Below are 22102 nucleotides of genomic sequence, written 5' to 3'. Positions count from 1 at the left end.
ACAAAGAAGCATATATACCACTTTTAGAAACAGTTCACATCGTCGATTTTCCCGAATGTTCCATAGAAAATCAAAGTGGATCAGATTATCATGGTACACATGTGACTATATTTGTATCTCAATAAGTACTAATCCAGATACTGTATTTAAGAGTGATACGACATCCGCGGCTACAATCGATCGACGACACGCAATGCAATTGCATACCCGCATTGACGAACTCCTTTCTTCAGGACGGGCCTTAGTGAGTCATTGCGTTCTCAAACAGTCTCCTTAGCTGGTCTTTCTCCGCTTCGAGCTGTGTAGACAATCCTGGTGCCAGCATCAACACACGTGCCTGAGGAATGGTACCTTCGACAAGGGCCTCAATGTGCTCCGAGCCGAAACCCAACTCCTTGAGACCCTTGGGCTGGTCACCGAGCTGGGCAAGGAATTTGGTAATAGCTTCTGCAAGCACTTCGCCTGCACTCTCGCGCTTCACGTTGCTGATATCAACCCCAAAGGCCTCCGCTGCCGCCAGATGGCGATCTGGGTTCGATGCTGCTGTGAAGCGGAAGACAGCTGGCGCAGAGACAGCTACGGAGACACCGTGAGGAATAAGAGGGGCTTCAACTTCGTAGCCATCGTGCCTGTAGCCTGGGTTCTGGCCAGAAATGGGGTACGACATGCCTGGGCTCGGGTTAGCACCCAACAGGGGCAGAAATTTATAACAGAGTAGGTATGAACTAACCGTGACAGAGATGAACACCGGCATTACCGAACCCAACGCCGGCCAGAGTAGAAGCGAGAAGCATTTCAGATTGGGCCTCCAAGTCATCAGGGTTCTTCACCGATCGCGGGAGATACTTGACGGTAGAGCGCAGTGCATGAAACGAGAAAACATCCGAGATAGGGTTCGCGCCTTGGTACGCGGGCCGAAGGATAGGGTTTGTTGGTCTAGGTGTTCTCTCGTTGTATGGAATGGCAGTCCAGGACTCAAGCGAATGGCACAGAACGTCGAGACCCGAAGCGGCCTTGACAGCTGCTGGCATGGTCCTGGTGTTGAGGGGATCACAGATACCTAGTGTGGGCTTCAGGTTTCGATGAGCTACACCGGTCTTTGCTCGCTTAGACACAAGATCGAAAATGGCAGTTCCTGTCGTCTCACTACCAGTACCGGCTGTTGTTGGAACCGCAATGAGCGGTGTCAACTTCTTGTCTACTGGACGGCCCTTTCCAAGAGGGGCGTTGACAAAGTCTAGAAAGTCTGCATCAGGATACGCCGTGTATAGGTTCATGAGCTTGGCTGTGTCCATGACTGATCCACCACCAACAGCGAGGAAGGCATCTGGTGCATAAGGGCGAGCCCAGGCGATGGCATCCTTGATACTGTGATATTATAAGTGAACTGTAGTCTGATAGACGTGATGTCAAGTCGAACTTACGAGCTATCCTTTGGCTCGACGCGAACCTTGTCGTAAACCTCATAAGGGATGCCCTCACGAGCAAGGGACTCACGAACTTGTCTCATGGCATCCAGCTTGTTGACATTCTCATCTGTTACCACACAAACACGCTTTGCTCCCATGTTCTTCAAGTCCATGCCGACCTCCTGCGTCACACCTGGGCCAAACCTTATGGACGAAGCAGCCATCTCAAAGGCATACTCCTTCTGGCCTGGGTGCGATGTTGGCGTAGCATATTTACGCTGGTGAGCATGCTTGGAGGGAGTGAATGTTGGTGGCGACTGGTGATATCCTGGGTTTGAGTGACAAGGACATGAAGGAGGATGAGTGTATTGAATGGTGCGTAGCAAGCTGGTTGCTCGCTTAGCGGCCTATGTGAGTGTGAGTTATCTGAACTGAAGTCATTCACACAAACCAAGCAGCTTCACCAGTGCTTGTGCTTGATCATAAGGGGTAAACATACGTTAGGGACAACTCTCACGGAGGGTACCATGGTGTTGTTAATGTCTATGTTACCAAGCTGGGTATAAGAGCTCAAGGATATTATTCCCAAGGATCCGGGGTAAGACTGGGGTTCGAGAGCACTGCAGGTTTCACGCGAATCTTCTTAATGAAGCAATTGCAACGGGTAAGAGTGTTCATTTTCTATGTACAACCTCGGTAGACGGACGAGCAACCCCGATTGCGGGGGTGAACCAAGGCCGATCTGGGGGGCGATGATGGGGGTTGATTCGTGAGGGGAAAGCGGATCTCAACTTAAGCTCTTAAACCTGAAAGGAAGCTGGAGCGAGAAATTGCCTATTTGGGTATTCCGCTGACGTCTTTGTTGGAAAGTGACCTATAACTAGCGATTCTATTGAATGTCTCGTGTGAGTATTTGTATGCCTCGAGTTTATTCATATCGTTCTGAGTAGCCTGAACCAAAATTATTGAGATTCTATGAAGCAACGTGGTTGGTACGATCATGCTGCATCATGTAATCAAGTATTGATATACCGAGATATCGTCGTCAACTGGCACCAGGACCAGGGTCTTCCTTGACGGATACTTTGTCCAATAACTACGAGGTCACCCAAGCATTCAGGAAGGTGAACAAATGCTCATGATCACAACTGATCATGACGTTGATCGTTTGGAGGTGCGCAGTGCTATACTAGTTACCCTGTACTATTTCCGTGAATACTCTAACTTAGTCGATTTCAAAGCTCATAGCTCTATCGAGCTCTGTTGTAATCGGCCAATCTTCAATGAGAAAGCCTGGCAACGAACTTTCTGCAAGACATCTTGAATACTATCAAGGAGAGGTATCTTAGCATTCACTCATGGATCTTCGCAACGCCTTCACTTTCATAAAGCCACTTACACGGATCAAATACACACATTTAATAGATTTGTGTCTAGTCGCACATTTATGCGCCCTCAAAGAGCCTTAAATACCGATGTGACTCAGCACATACATGGATTGAGATCAAGGTTTTGACACTTGATATTTGAAGCGTCACTGAAAAGTAATATATCGGTCCCGGAACAGTTTGATAGCTGTCACAGATTGAGGTGCTGTGACGCGCCATTGCAGTGGCGTATGATACCGCTGACCTCATCATGTGGCTTGTTCATTGGCTCTCAACACATGACTTGGACAATGTGGCTTGCCGTCGCAGCTTTACCAGAGCTTGGTTGTTTAGGCTTATTGTTAGTGGAGCTTTGTTACAATCCAATTATTCAGGATAGAGCGTCATTTAGAGAATACCCGGCCATTTATCAGCACAAGAACGGTGGTGAGCAGGCAAATCGTTTACACGCCTTACAGCTCCAAGCTGCAGTGGAGCATTGGAGGCAGGTACACGACTAAGCAGGTGCCCACCCGAAACATCCACATCGAAATAGGGAAACTCCAGCCACATTGACCTCGACGACCTGTCCTCGAATCCACGACCAACCACCACATCAGCTTTCAACGTACATTATATACTCGACTCGACGACACTGGATAACGCGCTCAGTCTGCGTAGTCGCTTATTGGTCCCGGCCTATTCGCTATCCCCGCGAAATCATCTCACTAGGCTGCTGCTCGATCGAACATGCCTCCTTGCTCATCCTAACGCTCCTGCGTGATCCCGTTCCTCGAACTCTCTCATGGACCGCCCAAACGGGGGCGGCCCTGGTGCCGCCGCGGCTACTAGCAGGGCAGAGCGATTCGAGGATGAAAAGCGCCGTATAATAGAGAGCTGCTTTAACAAGAAGGATGTTGATGGTTCTCGTAAGTTATGCTATTATTGCAGTCAAGCCTAAACTCAACGACATGAGCTCCTAGCTCAAAGGAACTCAATGTCGCGAGAGTTTGGTTATAGGGCTACTAAACTCAATGTCCAGATGGCTAATGACCTTGACCAGTTCTTGAAACATACATAACTCATATCCGCATTACCGAATACTCCTCTTATCCTACGACCCCTCCTCCACCTCAGGCTCGGAACGCCGAAGTTCAAAAACCTCGAATAATAATAGTAGCCGTGCGCAAGTCCGGTCGAGTTCGCCTGCATAAGTCAAAAGAAAACGCTAATGGATCGTTTTCGATCGGAAAAACGTGGAATCTCGACGACCTCTCGCGCATTGAATCTTACACTGGCCCCGAGGCTAGCCCAAACCACCGCGATTGGGCTGGCGACACAGGTTTTCAAGTGACACTCGGCAAACCATACTTTTGGCATGCTCAGACGGACAAGGAAAAGAAGTTCTTCATTGCCAGTCTTATCAAGATATACGGGAAATACACGGGTGGCAAGACGCCGGAGCTTGCAAATTTTGAACAAAAGGAGTATGATCAAGTTATGGGAGCAACTAGACGACCGGCCACAGGTGGTTCTCGGCCGCCACCTCCTCCTATAGCTGAGCAACCTTCGAGTCAGATGGCGAGCGCCCCTCCTCGTCCAATCCATCCGATGCACCCTTCGCATCAAGGACTCCCAGGAAGTGGCCCTCATGACGCACCCCAGTACAGGACGCCGCCTACTCGCCCAGCACACCCAAATCTTGGCCCTTCACCTGTCGGAAGTTTCGATTCAACTACTTCGAGAGAAAGGCCGCCTCAACCTCGGTGGATGGCTCAGAGCAACAAGAGTCAAGATTCGGTTGCTACCTCAATGGCTACCAGGAGCGATGACGGGTCTAGTTTACCACCGCGCTCTCGCAATGGCATAAACGGCCCAGGAGCGTATGGAAGATTTGCAGAGCCCCATGAATCCCGGGCACCAGCTGTTCTTACACCTCCTCAACCACAGTCTTCGCCCAAGTCGAAACCACCTGCTATTCTGTCTCCTCCTCAACCTCCACAGCCAGTTCCTTCACCACTTCAATTAGATAGACCACCCCCCGAAAGGAGACGACCGCCCATGGACCCAACTCGCCCTCATGATCGGGACTTGGTTCCTCCACCACTGATTAGTCCCGGGAACAAAGAACCAATGGCTCCTCCACCTCGCAGCAGCGAACGCGTTGTGCCGAGAATGGATAATGCAAGCCAGAAATCGACAAGCAGTTCGTTCACGGGGAGCACACTAGATCGGGAAGTAGCACCACCTCCCACAGGACGACTACCAGACCCACCAAAGCGTGAGCCGCTTCCCATGCCTTCGTCCCTTAGGCCTGGATCAGGACCGACCAACCCACAAGCTTATACCCCCAACCCTCCCTCACATCACCCGCCAACTAATATAACAAATCAAACTCCAAGTCCTGCTCAAGGCAATGGACCCAGCCCTGCACCAGCCCGTATGCCCAGCCCGGCTCGTGGACCCAGCCCTGCAGCGGCCCGTGTTCCTAGTCCTACGCCAGCTCCCGTACCCAACACTTCGCAAGCACACGCTCAAACACCAAGCCCCGCTCAAGCTCTGTCTCCGGGCTCTGGAGCAGGTTCTTCCGATGTCTCGCCAATGACAGTGAGCGTGCCAAGATTTGCAAACTTACAACCGCCCCCTGATCTGCCCAAGAACGAGCCGGTTCAGCCAGTAGAAGAGCCTTCACCAGGGGAGCGTGCAGCAACACCTTCTGATCGCGAGTCTAACCCATCACCAGCAGAGACAGTCGACGAATCCAGGCCTGGCCTTGGTCCTATGATCAGAGCCAAAAAGTCTAGAAATGAGATCGCCGGTGCATTGTGGAAGGCTGCGTCTGCGGCCAACGCTGCAACCGCCTTCAAACCCAGGCCTGGTGGTGCTGGTGAACGTATGCGTCTACTGAAGAGTAAGACGGAAGAGGGGCCAGATGGAATCAATAGTGTTGTCCCTGCGCCACCCAGACCGTCTTCCAAGGGTATAGATACCCCCCCTGAACAGCCTACACCAGAAGAAACACCTAAAGCTGAGGAAGAGGCCAAACAATTGGAGCAAGCTAAACCCGCGGAGCAGCCTAAGTCTGCGAACCGTAATTCACTTGTCCCTGAAGTCAAAATTAGCCTCCCAACGAGTAGGCCGACGAGTTCGCATGGGCCGCCGCAGGAAGTTCAAAAGGCAACCGAACCTGAAAAGAAAGAGACTCGTCGCTCCATCAATGCAGGCAACGATATGAAATACCTGCAGACATTGGGAGTCAACCCGTCTATTCTTGATGAGAGGAGTGATGATTTTGCTCAATGGTTGGATTTCTTTGGCTGGATTCCAGGAGAACAAATGCGATCACGTAACGTGGAAGAAATGAGAGCTGACCTAGAGCGGGAGCTGAATAAAGCCCAGGCTGGTGGCTGGCTGGCTCGTTTCCGTGAAGAGGATGAACGCGTTGATGCCATCAAGGCTGGGCTTGATGTTGCCATGGCTGAGTGTGAGGAGCTTGACAACTTGCTCACACTCTACTCAGTCGAGCTTTCGGTATGTTACCCTAAAATATGCTCGAAATGTTGCTAATCATGAACAGACCCTTTCAGATGACATCGCTTATATTGAGGCCCAGGGTCAAGGTCTTCAAGTCCAAACTGCAAACCAAAAGTTACTCAAGAAAGAGCTTGAGTCTTTGCTTGAGACCTGTGCTATCACATCGAACGAGCTTGAAGTCCTCAGATCTGCACCTTTGGATGACTTAGGCGGCTTACGACACGTCGAATCTTCTCTTGTAACACTTTATAAGGCAATGGTTAAGATTGATCCTGCGCGTAGTGGAGCTGATCAAGAGAAGGCCGATATTACTGCCGAGACAAACCAGAGTGGCCTCAACCCTGACTTCAAGCAGATGCGGATTGTCCAAGAGAAGAAGCTTGTTTATGACCAAGAAAGCGCCATGTTCATTGGCAGATTGGTCGCCTTTATGTCCCGGCAATTTGACCATGCTTTTACAGAAACCAAGCTTGCTATGGAGGGAGCTTTGTCTAGAAAGGTGGATCCCATACATCACGAGCTTGGCCGCGATATCCTTTGGCAATTTAGTCCCCTCATGCTATACGCTCGAGATATGCATCCCGATGAGTGGAACCAGCTCATTCAAATTTATCAAGATAAGGGTCAACCTGTCTACCGAGTTGAGTTTCAGGCTACGATTGCGTCTTGGCGCAGGAATGCCAGACAGGCAACCGGAGAAGAGGCTGAAATTCTGTTCACGTCAGCAGTTGAGAAGCATCAAGAAGGAGGTGTGGCTACCACTGCCAGGAAGCTGACGGTAAAGCGCAGCGGGACTCTAGCGAGGGCTCTGCGATCTCCTCGAGAAGACGGTGGTCACAAACCAAAGGCCGACAAGGGAGTGAATGATAATAAGAACCCGCCCCACGAAGTCTTTACTGGAGTTCTGGATAATCTCATTCCACTGATACAGATGGAGCAAAATTTCATCATCGACTTCTTCCATGCGACCACGCTTGAACAGATAGATTTCCCAGATGCTGTTGCCACAACAATGCCTTCTGATCGTGGAGGCACTGATTTAAGAAGACCCCGACTAATGGAACCCGATCGAGAACTGGCCAGACGTATTCTGCGTGCGATGGAGGTGATCTTTACTTTCTTGGAATCGGAACTGCTACGTCTTATGGAGTGGGTTGTCGGACAGGGCCCAATGTAAGTTCAAATCTCCTTATATCATGGTGTTGACGAGCATACTGACAGATATCCAGTCAAGGGATTGGAGTCCTAGCGACTATCGAGAAGTACTCTGCTGAGGTTGGACAGTCCAACCAAGAGTATGTGAACACACTCTTGCAAAAACTTCATGGGCACTTGGAACTGCGATTCAAGAAATTCGTTGACGACCAGCTTCGGGCCATTGAGGAGACTAAGGTCAAGATCAGCAAGCGAAAGGGTGTTATTGCATTCATCCGGCTTTTCCCTCTTTTCTCAGCAGCTGTGGAGGAGATGCTGCTCGGTGTCGACACCACCCTACCGATTCGAAGTACTGTTGATCGCGAGTATGACCGAATACTTAAGACCATGTTTGACTCACTCATGGTCATTGCGCGAGAGAATCCCGGTGTCAGTGCGACAAGCGGCTCGGTTGACCCAGAGGACAAGGAAGCCCTCAACTTCCATATCCTCCTGATTGAGAATATGAACCACTTCCTTGAGGAGACGGACACACGAGGCTTGGACGTGCTCGAGGAATGGAAGGAAAAGGCTAATACGACATATTACGAGCATATGAATCTGTATCTTGATGCAGTCATGCGGCGACCACTCGGAAAGATTTTGGAACACCTCGAGAACATGGAAGCTCAGTTGCAGACAGGCAAGTCACCGGCATCAATTGCTGCGCAACCTTCCAACAGCAAGACGGTTTTCAATAAGGTTTTGAGCAACTACGACTCCAAGGAAGTGCGAAAGGGCATCGAGGCGCTGCGTAAACGTGTTGAGAAGCACTTTGGTGATGCTGATGAACCAGGACTCAGCCGAGGATTGGTGATCAAGGTGCTGGAAGAGTGCGAAAAGTTCTACGAAAAGGTCGAGAGACGGGTTGGCGCTGTGACGACCAACGTATATGGCGGTGATGTCCTCTTCGAGTGGCCTCGAGCCGACGTCAAGGCCGCATTCCGTTGAGTCTGGTGCTTAGAGAGAATGGGAACATGATGATGAACTTGCTGTACGAATACTATATTCTCTAGGTATATTGGCATGCTTGATCAGCCATGGGTAGTAAATGAGGCGCGTTTCGTGGTGTCGAGCTTTTTGAGGAATGGACTTTACATATCTCGTTATATTTATTTATCGCTACGATGCTTGGCTCTGGAGTCTATCTTACCATAGAGTCATATTGGTACCTAGTTTCCTCCGTCTTATACTATTCTTCTAATTATAGGCGTGATTACTGAAGCGCGTTCATTAATTGACCCCACTACTTTACGCGACAAGACGCGTCACGACCTTGGACATGTAGGGAAGCTACGCCACTTAACGCCCTTGGGCCCTTGTAGCTCCACTTCATTATCGACATTACATCGAAGTTGCCTGAATATATCATGTTCATTTACTCCACGAACAATATGTCGACTTTCATATGCTGCTTTACTTGAATTCAAGCCTTGAAATTATTGTATTACTTTGTCGAGCGACTTTAACACCGCAATCATGACGCCCAAGACCCGCTCAGGCGGTAAACCCGCACCAAGTCGTGTCTATCATTCAACGCCCGTGCAACAGCAAGCACAGTTCCCCGCGCGTAGAAAGGTTGTTCGAACATATGGAAAGCAGAATCGGAAGAAGCAGGCAGAAACACCCTCGAGACTTTTGCGACAACAAACCTTAACTCAAATCGACTTTGTATCGAGCTTCGAAGGGAACGAGGACCCGATCGTCCTAAGTGATAGTGAACAGGATGAAATGCAGTCAGATAAGGAAGAAGATGAAAACCGGAAGGACAAGGAACAAGAAGACCAAGAAGAGGACGAGGAACCTGTTTCGAGCGGGCGGAAACGACGAGCGAAAGCGAAAGGGACCTCTACCAAGAATGAGCGAGCCAAGCGAAGACGGACATTAGGCGATGATACAGAGGAACATCCAAAACCGAAAAAGGAAAAGAAATCGAGCCGACGTAAGACGATGGAAGATGTACCTAGTTCGGCCTACCATACACAGACCTTGACCCAATTCCTCGGTCGCGATCCAGCCCACGCCGAGTTTATCAAGGATTCTGAAGATGAGGATAATGATGACGACTTCCAACAATGGTTGGGCAATGCGGCTAGTCCAAGTCCACGGAAGACCCGAAAACAGAAGAACGTTTCGCCTGTCAAGAATCAGAAAACTCCAAAATCGATATTGAAGCGCAGGCCAGAAGAGCCAACTCCTCAGCGGGAAGAGTCTGTTGTGCCACAGACACCTCAGAAGCAGACACCGCACAACAATGTTCCAGTAACAGAAATACCTTCCTCGAGCCAGTTGTCTGCGCCGCCCAGCATATCGTCAACGCCCGCTAGCATGATGTTGGAACGCTATGGTCCACCAGACCGTGCCAATCCGTCGCCTGTCCAAGGAAAGACATCTTCGCCAGCGAACCCATCTCCGCTCAAGGAGCTAAGAGGAAGGCCTAAGACAACATCATCGCCTCGAAAACACGAGCGCATCATCCAGGATTCTTACGCCACCGACAGTTGGGGGTCTACTAACCGTACCCCTCTCAAGGAACTGCCCGTGGATTCGCCAAACAAGACACCAAGAACTCCAAAAGGCGTCATTGAACCGCTTGAAACATCGTCTTCTGTGATGGATGAGTTGGAGACGCCTACCAAGTCCAGAAGGAGGAGGAGGAGTAGTGAACTCGGTGGAAGTCAAAGGAGTGGTAGCCCCACGCCAAGGATGAAGCGAGTATCACCAGGCAGTGGAAAGAAGGTCATGCTCGAGATACCTGATTCTGAAGATGAGGAGGATGAAGACTTTGGTGACGAGAACGATGAGAACGCGTTCGTTGCCGGTGCTGAAACGCAACTCGTTATGAGCGAGATTGCTTCATCTGGGGAAGAGGTCATGAGAGCATCCTCCTCTTCTGTGCAAACGACGAGCGTTAAAACTAAACGACAAGCCGTTGCGACCATTTCATCTGAGGAATCGTCTGGCTCAAATGGCCAAGCATCAACATCAACCTCTTCACTCCCACCTCTGAGTTCTCGACCTACTACACTCCCCCCTACACTCCCTCCCCTCTCAGCAACTCCCCAGGCCAAGAGCCGCCCCCGACCAGCAAAGCGTGTTCGCAAACCCATCCACCGTCCTCTTCCACCAACTCAAACTCAGCCATTAGAATCTCAGCGTGTACCTCTGGCAACCCTTCAAGCACTACCTCCTGCATCTGCTCGTACAGACGTGCTGCTGTCGCTCCCCCAGGATATTATTGATGATGTGATAGAAGGCTACCAGGCTGATCTCATACTCAACTTCAAAATACCGGCACAAGTGGTTCGCTTCTGGCTCTACGATGGGGAGCTACTGCGATTTATGGCTTGCGCTGACCCTGGTCGTGTTACGGAAGGCCCAGCCTGGCGTTATCACCTTACTCAAGTCTACGAGTTGAACAACCCTGTTGAGGGAGATGACATGCGGGAAGAGGGCTGGATCGACGGTGATGTTGCTCGCTATGTTTATTTCCCACCTGCTGTCGTAGGTCAGTTGCTCTGGAACTTGCGACATGCTCTATTCAAGGAGAATACATCAGGAGACGAACCAACACAGACTCAAGCTACAGTTGACGAAGATGACAGTGGACGAGTTGATCTCTTTGCCAACTCTTCAGAACCTCTACCAGCGGACAAGACGCCCGCTCCTTCATCAAGCATGAGCGTGTCACAGCAAGTTGAAGCTCAACTCAAGAGTGACTTCGCTCAATCAACCCAATTCCCAACTTCGGACGATATTCTCGTTCCCTCGACTCCCGAGGAGGAAAACAACAACAACAATCAAAATACAACTCCCCCAACCACTCACATCGCTTCTTCTCCCACAACTATCAAACCTCCTCCCCGTCGTAACCCCTTTGCAGCATCCTCCTACCGCGCTACCCGCCCTTCACTGAGTAGCACTTCCAAACGACCTGCCGTCCGCCCATCTCAGGCAACTACCGTCTCTCAGTCTTCCACCCCTGAGCAGCACTCGTCATCTATTCGCCGCCCACCGCTACACTCTTCCAGCAGCATCGGCCTTCCCGAGGGCCTCTTAGACGAGGATGATGACGATGACGCCCTGCGTCTGCCGTCGGGATACAATCCAGGCTCGTCGCAGCTGCTGACAAAGAGCCAGATGCTGCCGGACAGCTTGATACGTGACGACACAAGGGTTCCGCCTGCAATCTGGGACTCGGATGATGATGATGATGAACGATTGTAGAATTTTGGCATGACTCTTTGATTTATTTCTGGGTTTTTTTTGTATCTTTTGTCCCAGGACAAGTGCAGGATGCGTATGAGGGAAGAACGTAGGATAGCCTCGTCTTTCACTTGTTGGACATGTATGTATGGATGGCTGAACTGTAAGCTTTGGAGTTAGGAGCATCAGCTTAACTATATTCTCTTGTCAATAATCAACGCAATCAATAACACGAAACACGAATAGTATTTACGCAGCCAGTGCGGAGTGAGATAGGAATAGACAAACACACAATTTCATCTCTATAACTACTTTGCCTAAAGGCGGTATCTTAATCATTGCCCTGCCTCTCCTTCGTTGATCCTTGGAAGAGGCTTCAAAAATATGCCATGCCGTTCCTGTGATTCTCATAAAAACAAGTCCTGCGCCGTCCTCCAAGCCATGCAATATTGTGTTAATGTGGGCGCCATGTCAGATGCCCTGTCTATTTCCATCATTCCGGTCCATCGTGGGGGCGTGTTGTTTCATCAGAGGCATCAAGCGAATATAAAAACTTTTCCTGCCAAGTCGTCCAAGAAAAGCATATCGTTGTCATTGTTCTGTTGCTCAGGTGCCATGAGAGGCCCTAGGCATTGTATCGTGCAGTACTTCGAAAAATAAACCAATCTACGACAGATGGAACGCTCCCTGGCCTTCCTTGACTGCTGTAAAAAGCTGCTTCCTCATGATCTCAATGGTAGAGTAGTCTGGAAGCTTCAAGTAGTTGACACACGTCATGACACTAGGAAGGTAGTCGTCGGAGGTATAAGGGTGCTCACTGGGTTTGCAGACCACAGTAAACATAGGTGTCAGAGACTTGAATCCTAGGGAAAGTTAGAAATTAACCATGAACAGCCAGGAGGCAAAACATACCTCCAATGGGGAGCTTTGGACTTCCAGTGGTGAATTGTAAGAAGTCACGGCGTTGCGAAGCATCAAATTCGCTCATTGTATGGAGCAGATTCTTGACCGTCTTGCTATCCATGTTGTAACCATGATCGGCTTTGATCGAGTCAAGGAGAGCTGATGAAATGTTAGCATACATCAAAGGTAAAACTATAGGATTATACATACTCTCAAGTGACCAGTCCTCGTCTACACGGCCAAACAAGGTGACCAACTCATCTGGCGTGAAAGCACTGAGTGCAGAGTAGGGGAATACCTGTGAGAACCCAGCACGGAAGGCATCGACTTGGCGACGAACACCAGATCCAAGAGTCATATCAATGACCTTCTCCAGATACGAGTCCACATTGTCAATAGTGACTCGTTTCTGAGAGCCATTATCCTCCAGCTGAATATTAGGATAACCAGGCAAAGTGAAGTCGAGACAAAGGTCATCAAGCTTGACGCCATCAATAGTAATGTTTTCTGTGTCGGCAACCTTTTGTGCTGGTGTACGATTGGGGTCCTCGTCGATTTCCTTCTTGGCCAAGGCAAATTGCTTGATGGCCTTCAATGAACGGGCAAGGCCAGGATCGACAATTTTCACAGCCCCCAATGATGGTTTGACTCCAGACGAAACTGCATCCCCGATGCGGAAGAAGATGGGGTTGAAGTGAAGGTCAATGATTCGGGAGTCGATCATGGACCGCGCAACAAACTTTCCAAGCATCTTGAAAAGATGCAGAATCCGCTCTCCGTTTGGTGTCCCAGCCTCTTCATCACTCTGCGGCCGGGGGAAGAGTCCAGTGGCTCCAGACACAAACTCATCAGAGCCGCTCGAATCGACCTCACGCCATAGTTTGAGCTTCCTCTTTGAGAACTCTTTCGAGACAGTTGAGTAGAACTCAAGAGTAGGACCAAGACCAGTGCCCACTTCCTCGAAATACTCAACTTCTAGGATACTTTGTGAAGCACCATATAGCTCCATAACTTTCAAGGCCGATTCAAGGATCTTCTGACGTGAGATCCTAACTTTTTGTCGCTGAAGGCGACCGAGGAATGGCCGTTCGTTATTTCGATCTCTTCGGTTATCCTCCGCAGACTGGGTATTCTGCCACCTCGCCATTGATCGGGCATATCCGAAAGATGTAGATTGGAGGAATAGATGTCGAGTCTCGAATGGGAAGAGGAAGGGATAAAGGCGAGCTAAATCCTCCGCCCAACTAGGTAGACAGTTGCTGGCAACAATCAGGGGCTCTTCCAACTGACGATTCAACTTCGCTGTGAGTTTCGTGTTGACGAACTGTGACAACGGCTCAACATTCAGACCAATAACGCTATTCTTTTTCTCAATCAAAACATCCTCAATGTTCGAGTTGAGGTCGTGAAGAATGTTCAATAGGCGTAGAATTGATGACGTCGTTGGGTTCTTGGCAAGCGAAGCGGGGATTCCATGCTCATCTTCACCATCAGCTTCCGTGTTAGAAGAAAATGAAAGAGATTCCGCAGGAGGTGGTCCAGGTACACGCTTGAACTTGATTGGGTGCACAGTTGACCAGATACTTCTGCTTAGATGCTCATCTGAGTTAGAAGCTGAAGTATGGACAGCGCGGTAGATGGTAGTCTCGTTGGGGATCAGCTTGTTGTCAAGACTGAACTCAATGTGCCAATCTTGGGGCACTGCCTGGAGAGCGGACGCATAAGACATCGGCCTCGACGATGACGATGCTGGAGTAGGTGTGCCTTGGGTGCCAACCGAGGGTCCACCCGCACGGCTAGGAGCACCGGATCCAGTTGGTGTCGCGATTCGAGTGCCATCTTCCTTGCGTGCTGTGACATGGCCACCGGTAGCGACCTCCATGTTGACAGCAGAAGTATCCTCAGGCGTCGATTCCTCTTCCATATCTTCTTCAAGCTCGCCAACAATGGCATCCAATGCACTGCTTTCTCCGACGTCTTCGTCATCAGTCAGCTGCTTCTCGTCGGCGCATTCTAGTGTATCCTGCATTTCCTCGTCATCAACAGGCGGAGGTCGAGGAGCCGGGGGTGTGTTAGCGGCGTCATGCCGTCTTGAGGAGCGTCTAAGCGCCCCTTTATCGCGAGACGGTCCAGCAGATTGATCTGGTGTAGCAGGGGCAGCCAGTGACTTTGATTTGCGAAGTGCTCGGGAGCCAGATGGCGTTGTAGCAGCAGGCGGCGGCGGCACCGGAGGTCCGCTCGAAAACGGGCCTGATCGTTCAGCTGCTGCTAGGCGGGCTGCTGCTGCGCTACTCAGAGGAAGACCCGCGCTGTTTGCCATAGCGGCAAGTGCTCGAGCAACTCCGTCTCTGCGGGCGGAGCCACGAGATCGCTCATTGATACTGATCCTAGGTCGTAAATAGTCATCAAGGGATTTGAAAGTCGCAATGGCATGAATTGACACCATTATATTACGGTACGGTCGAGGTATTTCGGAATCATCATCGGCAACAAGACGAAGTCGAATCTGCTTCCCAAGCATGGAGGCAGGACTGCTGTGGTTGCCGTCAAATGTGTTATGATGCACCGTGATAACCTCAAAATGCTCTGACCTACTGAGCAAGTCCTGAAGCTTGTGAATCATGACGCTGAAAGGCGTCGCCGGAGATTCTGCAGTTGCAGTTTTTGGCTTCGACTTGACGGTGTATGCCATGAAGACTTCCAGGAACGTTGACTGAGCGGCACGGGCCAGTTCCTCGTCAGGATTGCTGAAAACCTCTAGAAGCACACGAACAAGACCGGATGCCAGAAGTTCTGCGCTCGTAACACTTTCCAAGACGTCGGTATCGAAATATGATGCAAGCTTGGTGAACAGTTCCTTTCCTTTATCGGCCGCAACGTTGCCGGGCATCGGTTTGAGGTAGAAAGTCTCAAGCTCACCAGCCAACTCTGAAAGAGCATCAAGGATTGCTGTTGCCTTGAGCTTCATAGCCTGGCCATGGCCTTCAGTCTCATGGGTCTCTAAGAACTTTTTGGCGACGTCTCGAGTTCGAGATTTCATGGATCGCACGTCGGAGACAAGACGATGGAGAGGGACCTCGAGAGACATGGTGGATCCCCGGGAGCTAACAGGGGACATGTCCTCATTCTGCGCCTCGCCATTCTCGTTATCATGCTCTTCGTCTTCGTCCTCCTCATCATCAGAGGACTCGCGCTCCTCATCTTCTTCGTCTTCCTCATGCTCAGATTCCTGGTCCGAGGACTGTTCTTTGTCTTGTTCTGTTGCTTGTTCGCCCTGAGACTCCTGTTTTTCGCCCTTACCTGGCTTCTCTTCAACTGCCTCTTCCTCCTCAGCAATCTTGGTGATCTCAAGGAAGACTCCCTCGCGATAGAATTGATAACGGTAGATCTTGTCGAGTCGGCTTAGTAACAGCTCGGCCGCTTGAAGGCCAAGCATAACCAGAGATGTGTGGTCTTGTTGCGAAAGAATAGAAGCAAGGAAAGAGGCATAAGGTACCGGAGTAAGCGCCTCAACTAAGATGTCCTCATCAAGATTCGAGAGCATCTTCAATTGTGCTGTGAGGACCTTTTGGCGGACGCTCAAGTTGACAGTGCTGGAGAACGCGTCCGTCAAAGTAGGGAAGATGATGAGCGCAAAACGGCGAACTTCGTCTTTGCACTCTTCAAGAAACTCAATGCGCTTTTCGTTTGTAGACCTGCGGTTCCTTCCCCCACTGGCTGCCGAGTTTGTAGGATCTGCAGAGGCTTGAAGTTCAACAAAATCACCGTACGAGGGATCTGCGTTTCGTGGTAGGTTAGGTAGTAATTCGCAAATAACATTGAGCGTCTCAATGATCTGCTCTCGTGGTCGATGGATGAGAGCCTGCATGATTACAACACTGTCCAGTTTGGAGGCAACATCTTCGGTACCGCTGGGTGGTGAAACTCCGGTCAGGATTTGATACAATGTCTCTACCACATTAAGCTTGAAGAGCTCCGCGGAAAGACGAGGGCTAGCTCGCGCAGTGAAGGCCAAAACTCGGAGAAATTGTGTATGGATACTGGAGCCGATCATGTTGGTCGTACCGGGAACAAGAAGTCGCAGCACGCCTCGAAGAAGGTCGACGCTAACAAGTTCCTCAAGTTTGGAGGGATGGTACTTAAAACTCTCAACGATGCCGGAGACGCAAAGCGAGGCCTGCTCCACGACCCGCTGATCACTGCTATTGAGAACGTTAAGAAGTGTAGGCATAACATCTCGTACTACTGGGAAAGAGTCTTCGGGGATGTTGCGGCAACAGTTTGCTGCGGTAGTAACGGCAGTTCTTTGCGTGCCGGTAGCAAAGAAGTCGAGATAAGACAAACAAGCAGTGAGGCCACCCTCACGAACAATGCTGGTAGGATATTCGACTGATATCTTCTCCAATGTGCTCAAGGCCTGCTCTGCCAAATCGATAAAAGAAATTTCGAGGAGTTTTTGGCACAGGACAGGGACGGCGCTTCCATAGACGACGTTCGCAACACTGGCAGGCAAAGCCTCCATCAAATTTGCCAAGCAACGGCACGCGAGTAACATGATCTCGGGGCTTTCTTCCTTGTTCATGAGGGAAACCAGCTCCTTAACATATGCATCGGGCGAGAAGTGGCCAGAGAGGTTGTCTTCGTTGGACACTAGAAGTATTTCTGATAGCTCTTGCAGAGCTATTAGCTGTACTGAGAGATCATCAACTCGCAGATTGTGAAGAATTTCCCGGAATCGAGATGTTAGGCCAGACATCATCCCTGTTAGTGCTCTAAGCGTGCTGGATAAACTGCCTGGAGGGCCACCAAATCCGCCAAAAGGATCGTCGTCGTCGTCGTCGTCTTCGTCGTCGTCGTACCTCCGTGATCCCTCTTCATCTTCGTCATCGTCATTGTCTTCGCTATCGTCATCGTCGTGGTGATCGATGGGAGGAGGAGGGGGTGGTGGTGGTCCTGGGTCTTTGTTCTCGTCGGTACCCGTCATCGGTGTATCTTGATCAACTGCGCTGTCAAGGTTCCGTTTCGATCTTCGGGTGGTCAGAGTTGTACCAGATGTGGGATCTACAGTCATCGTCAGTTCTGTGCTTCAACAGAGCCAACTTATCCACGGGATATACAAACCTGATGGAGGTCCCGTGCCCTTCTTAGAACGGCTCGATTTTCTGCTAGAAGAACCTGAGGGGATGGAGGGCCCTGCAGGATGCGCAGATCCGGGGTGGTTGTTACTAGGGTCGTTAATACATTGAATCCAGGCCATGAACTACGGGCACTTTGCGTCAAAGACTTACTCCGGGCTGTCCATATCAACAGCGGGCTTTCCCTTTCGCCGAGATCTGGATGTGGTGTGATTGTTATTGTTGGCGTTCGGAGGTGGAACGGCTTCGGGGATCTTTTGTCTCTTGGACCGTCGACCTGAAGACCCAGAGGGTGGTAATGCGTCGTTGGGGCTCTTCTCGGCGGCGAGCCCTTTTCGCTTGCGTGAGGATGGAGTAGTGGAGGGTACGGTCGGGACGTCAGCAGCGGCAGGAGCAATATTGTTAGTTTGGGCTACCTGACTCGCTGCTTGACGAGCCGAAGATCTGGTGATTCTAGAAGACATAATTGTCGTGAGCTTGACGATACATCTGCGAGTTAAGGCAAATAATGGGGAAGATGAGTGAGATGATGTTGACGGATGTTGCACGGAAGATGGAGGGAAAAGAAGAAAGAGGAAGCACGAGCACGAGCCGTGGCTGAAAAAGCCAAATGCTTCAAAGACAGTGTTTGCTCTACAACAGCCTGGATTGTGGCCAAGGATGACAGAGCTTCGTCAATGCAGGAGGCTATTAAACAGCTATAGCTAGCTGCAAGATAGTCTTCGGGCCAACATCAAAAAGTCTTGGTGGACAAAACAGCAGTTGACTACAGACAGGCGTGCGTGCAGGTTTCTTGGGAAGTGCGAAATGCTTTTTGCGGTTTATTGTCTCGATGTGCGTGAATCAGCAACGTAGCAGAGCAGCCACGAGCCGAGCAGCGGCGGTGCTGGGATGACGAGGGTGTCTGTCCCGTTTGAGCGACGCAAAGAGCGGAGCGACAGGGTGAGTAACAGACGAGACGGAGACGCAAACGCAGAAGCAGACGCAGGCAGATGATACGAGGTGAATAAATGAGAAAGTGAAGTGCAGTGATGTGATGTGAAGTGAAGCAGGCGTAGGCCAGTGCAGTGCAGTCGAGTGACAGGTCAAGGATGAAGATGGATAACAGACGGGGGAAGGATAAAAGGGTTGACCCTACCTATGGGCTGAAGCGGCGGAAGCGGGAGAGAGATTGGCAGTTGAGGTTGTCGAGGTAGAAGGAAGTCGCACTTCGTTATCACCTGCCGATGTTCGTTCTGCCATGCCCAGACGACCTACGCCATCAGGAAGGCAGCGGGCAGGCGCGGGCGCGGCGGGGTCGTTGTTTCTCTCCAAAAGTCGAGAAGGCGATGAACAGATGACGAGAGCGATAGCGGGTTATCGATTAGTTACGGTGTAGAGATGATGCGGTTTAAGTATATGTTTCTGTGCTGCAGATGAGGCCAGCCTTGAAGTTACAGAATAAAGTCTCGGAGAGAAATGCCACTCTGAAGGTGAGAATAAGGTGGGAGGAGGAGGAAGGTGAGTGGTGTTTTTTGGGTTTTGGGTTTACAGATACGAGTCTTGTCTGGGGAGAGAAGAGGGAGGATGATGGCTCTTCAATTGGATGGATGTGGTGGTTGACGGACGGTCAAGTCGGGTTGACGTGTGTGAGCTGGTCGACTCCACTATCTGCGGCCCTGAGGACACTGGACACACGGCTCGAGGCGAAAAACACATGCAGCACTAAGTGTACGGAGTACGACGTTTGCGATAAAGCTGGAGACTTGTCATGTATTCCACGAGCTCAAGGCACTGTGATTCTGTTGAGCCAGCCTTGTCGACTGCAAACAAACATGCACTGTGCCAGCTTAGAGAGGGGCTGAGGGGCCTCTGTTTCTAACATGGCTGGGTGGTCTTGTGCCGTTTCTGTTCACACTACATGATGCAGTTATCATCCCTTTTAGTCACAACTGTTGTCATATATTGAATAACCATACTTATGGAGTCCTCTTGGATAGGAGTTACTACTGAAATTAATTTCTGTGTATAAAAATCCACAGTCCAAAGTGATTCAACATTCACGAAACAATATTATCAAGGTGCGGCTTGAGATCCGTTCTCAGCATGTGGAGCGGCCCGCTTAGGTCCATAGTGGCGTCTATCATACCTTACTCAGTAAAACCCACTGAAGAGGCCACGCTAATGAATGCGACAACCATCTCTAGCCATCAACATCGGATATTGCACGGCCGAATGGGCCAAGAGAGCCTCAAACTACTTGACTAAAATCTGATGTCGTTTGATATAAATCATATTCAGAGCACAAAGATGAGACGGCTGTCTGACTCTGGCTCACTGAGGCTTATCGTCATTCTCGGATGATTCATTTTATCGCTGTTTGGATAATTCTGAGCTGCCCGCGTGACGACAAGGTACTTTGGCCTTTAAATCTCGTTGTACTAGACGGGATGGACGAACCGACTACCTTAGTATTTGCATAAGATCTAAGCTTGTTATAGTTTTCAGAAGAACATCTTTGGGCCATAATAAGCTCCACAGATACTCGAAACCAAGGTCAGCTGGCGGATGCACAACACATTACTAAGAAGAAAAACCACAAACTGATGTCACTTGTTACTATACGCCACTGGTTGAAATTTTTACTGAACATGATTAGAATACCATTCGAGATTGTTCTTTGATTATGCATCGGCTGGGCTATTCATCGCCCCATTACAACTTCTATCTTATGGCTTCAAGCTATCCTTACCACCCTCGAACTCAGCAACATCATACTCCTCAGGATACTTATCCAACATCTCCTTAAGCTCCTTCATCTGCGCCTTCAAGTCATCTGTCAACTCTTCGTAGATATCCTCAAACATGCCTCGAATTGGGGGCTTCTTCTCCCGCTCTGCCTCACTGAACGCCTTCAATATCTCCTTGCGAAGATCACTGCGAGCCTCCTTCTCCTTAGCTTCATCCCAGATACCCTTTGCTTCCATCCACTTTCGTAGTCGAGTAATAGGGTTATCGCGACGCTTCCAATCCTCGACTTCTACGCGCGCACGGTAGGCGAATGAGTCGTCTGATGTGCTGTGATGAGAGACACGGTAGGTCATGGCTTCAATGAGAACTGGCTTGCCACCATCTTCAAGGGCCATCTCACGTGCCTTCTTTGTAGCTTCTCTGACAGCCCAGATATCGTTACCATCTATTCGGATTGTATCGATACCGTAGCCAATACCACGGCTGGCGATACCATCACCACGGTATTGGTCTAGTGTAGGCGTTGAGATAGCATATCCGTTGTTTCTGCAGATGAAGATAACAGGGCACGATCGTGTTGCGGCAATGTTGAGAGCAGCGTGGAAGTCTCCTTCACTGGCCGCACCCTCACCAAAGTACGCTGCTACCACACGAGCTTTGGAGCTGGGGTCTTGAAGCTTTTGCATCTTAAGAGCATAGGCGGCACCGGAAGCCTGGGGAAGTTGTGTCGCTAATGGAGATGAAATTGAATGCTATGCCACTGTGTTAGTTTTGGACTGTTGGTTTCAACTCGCATCGTACTCACAATATTCAGCTCTTTGCTTCCGTAATGGACAGGCATGCTTCGTCCTCGACTTGGGTCGTTCTTGTTGCCAAACAATTGGCTCATGAAATCCTTGGCTGTAAATCCTCGCTCCTTAAACACGCCTTGTTCTCTGTATTGACAGAACATGACATCGTCTTTGTCGAGCACGCTTGAACTTCCAATGCTGACGGCCTCCTCGCCAGCACTAACCATATAGAAGCTCAATCGACCTTGTCTTTGCGCATCAAACATAATCAGGTCCATGATTGAGATGAAGACCATATCTTTGTATAGACGAATAACCTCCTCATCGGAGATATCAGGTTTGAACGATTCATCCACCACAACTCCATGCTGGTCTACAACGCGATACGTCGATAAGGCAGGATACGACTCGGGGTCTTCGAATTTGAGAGAGCTTGTGAATGCGCTCTTCAAAGCACCAGGAAAGGAGACAAAGTTGGAATTGGGCCGTTGCGATACACTGCTGGCTGATCGGATAGCAAGGGGTGTTACATGTGGTCTAGAAAGGGTGGCCCGCCGCAGGGCGACTTGACGCAGAGCTCGGGACTTCATGATGTATGTGTATGTGGGTGCTTGGGTTTCTGGAGGGTCAATTGGAATCTGGGCTATGTTTTCTTTTATTCAAATTGCTAGACGTCAATGATATGCCAGATAGATAGTAGACCGTATTACCGAGGGGTTGTTGTGTCTGATACCGCGAGGAAGCGACGTCATCCTGAGCCGACTCCAACCCGTGAAAGCCGAGACGGCGAGATAGTAATAAGCCGTGGTTTGACGATGTTCGGCATACTCAGC

The 22102-nt window shown here is 50.1% G+C and overlaps 5 protein-coding genes across 8 annotated transcripts; 2 read left to right on the top strand and 3 right to left on the bottom strand.

Moving 5' to 3' along the window:
* Positions 1-76: 76 nt before the first annotated feature.
* On the bottom strand, positions 77-1938 carry FOIG_06127 (hydroxyacid-oxoacid transhydrogenase; the record flags this gene model as incomplete). Its single annotated transcript, XM_031205114.1, has 4 exons — positions 77-669; positions 731-1368; positions 1425-1816; positions 1909-1938. The coding sequence occupies 4 exons, from the start codon at positions 1936-1938 to the stop codon at positions 242-244; spliced, it is 1488 nt and encodes a 495-aa protein (XP_031065363.1). The 3' UTR covers positions 77-241.
* A 1203-nt stretch (positions 1939-3141) lies between these two features.
* Positions 3142-8777, top strand: FOIG_06126 (uncharacterized protein). 2 transcript variants are annotated; one of them, XM_031205112.1, is made up of 4 exons: positions 3142-3705; positions 3840-6307; positions 6354-7483; positions 7540-8777. In XM_031205112.1, exons 1-4 carry the CDS (start codon positions 3582-3584, stop codon positions 8453-8455), a joined length of 4638 nt encoding a protein of 1545 aa, XP_031065361.1. In that variant the 5' UTR covers positions 3142-3581; the 3' UTR covers positions 8456-8777. The 2 variants fall into 2 exon arrangements, with proteins under 2 accessions (XP_031065361.1, XP_031065362.1); XM_031205113.1 differs by having other exon boundaries at positions 3172-3705; positions 7545-8688.
* A 45-nt stretch (positions 8778-8822) lies between these two features.
* On the top strand, positions 8823-12021 carry FOIG_06125 (uncharacterized protein). Its single transcript, XM_031205111.1, has one exon. It carries the CDS (start codon positions 8984-8986, stop codon positions 11729-11731), a length of 2748 nt encoding a protein of 915 aa, XP_031065360.1. The 5' UTR covers positions 8823-8983; the 3' UTR covers positions 11732-12021.
* Positions 8844-19445, bottom strand: FOIG_06124 (E3 ubiquitin-protein ligase TRIP12). Of its 3 annotated transcripts, XM_031205108.1 has the most exons (6): positions 18887-19445; positions 17902-18201; positions 17735-17838; positions 12824-17674; positions 12623-12772; positions 8844-12573 (listed from the first exon to the last, which is right to left on the bottom strand). In XM_031205108.1, the coding sequence occupies exons 1-6, from the start codon at positions 18988-18990 to the stop codon at positions 12377-12379; spliced, it is 5706 nt and encodes a 1901-aa protein (XP_031065357.1). In that variant the 5' UTR covers positions 18991-19445; the 3' UTR covers positions 8844-12376. The 3 variants fall into 3 exon arrangements, with proteins under 3 accessions (XP_031065357.1, XP_031065359.1, XP_031065358.1); XM_031205110.1 differs by having other exon boundaries at positions 8844-12772; XM_031205109.1 differs by having other exon boundaries at positions 17902-19330.
* Positions 19446-20290: 845 nt separating this feature from the next.
* Positions 20291-22084, bottom strand: FOIG_06123 (2-oxoisovalerate dehydrogenase E1 component, alpha subunit). The gene is made up of 2 exons (XM_031205107.1): positions 21284-22084; positions 20291-21230 (listed from the first exon to the last, which is right to left on the bottom strand). Exons 1-2 carry the CDS (start codon positions 21857-21859, stop codon positions 20457-20459), a joined length of 1350 nt encoding a protein of 449 aa, XP_031065356.1. The 5' UTR covers positions 21860-22084; the 3' UTR covers positions 20291-20456.
* Positions 22085-22102: the final 18 nt, after the last annotated feature.

The sequence above is a fragment of the Fusarium odoratissimum genome (genome assembly GCF_000260195.1).
Source record: "Fusarium odoratissimum NRRL 54006 unplaced genomic scaffold supercont1.8, whole genome shotgun sequence".
NCBI classification, from domain to species: domain Eukaryota; kingdom Fungi; phylum Ascomycota; class Sordariomycetes; order Hypocreales; family Nectriaceae; genus Fusarium; species Fusarium odoratissimum.
Note: the sequence above shows the minus strand (reverse complement) of the source record. Positions and strands in the feature narration are given on the sequence as shown.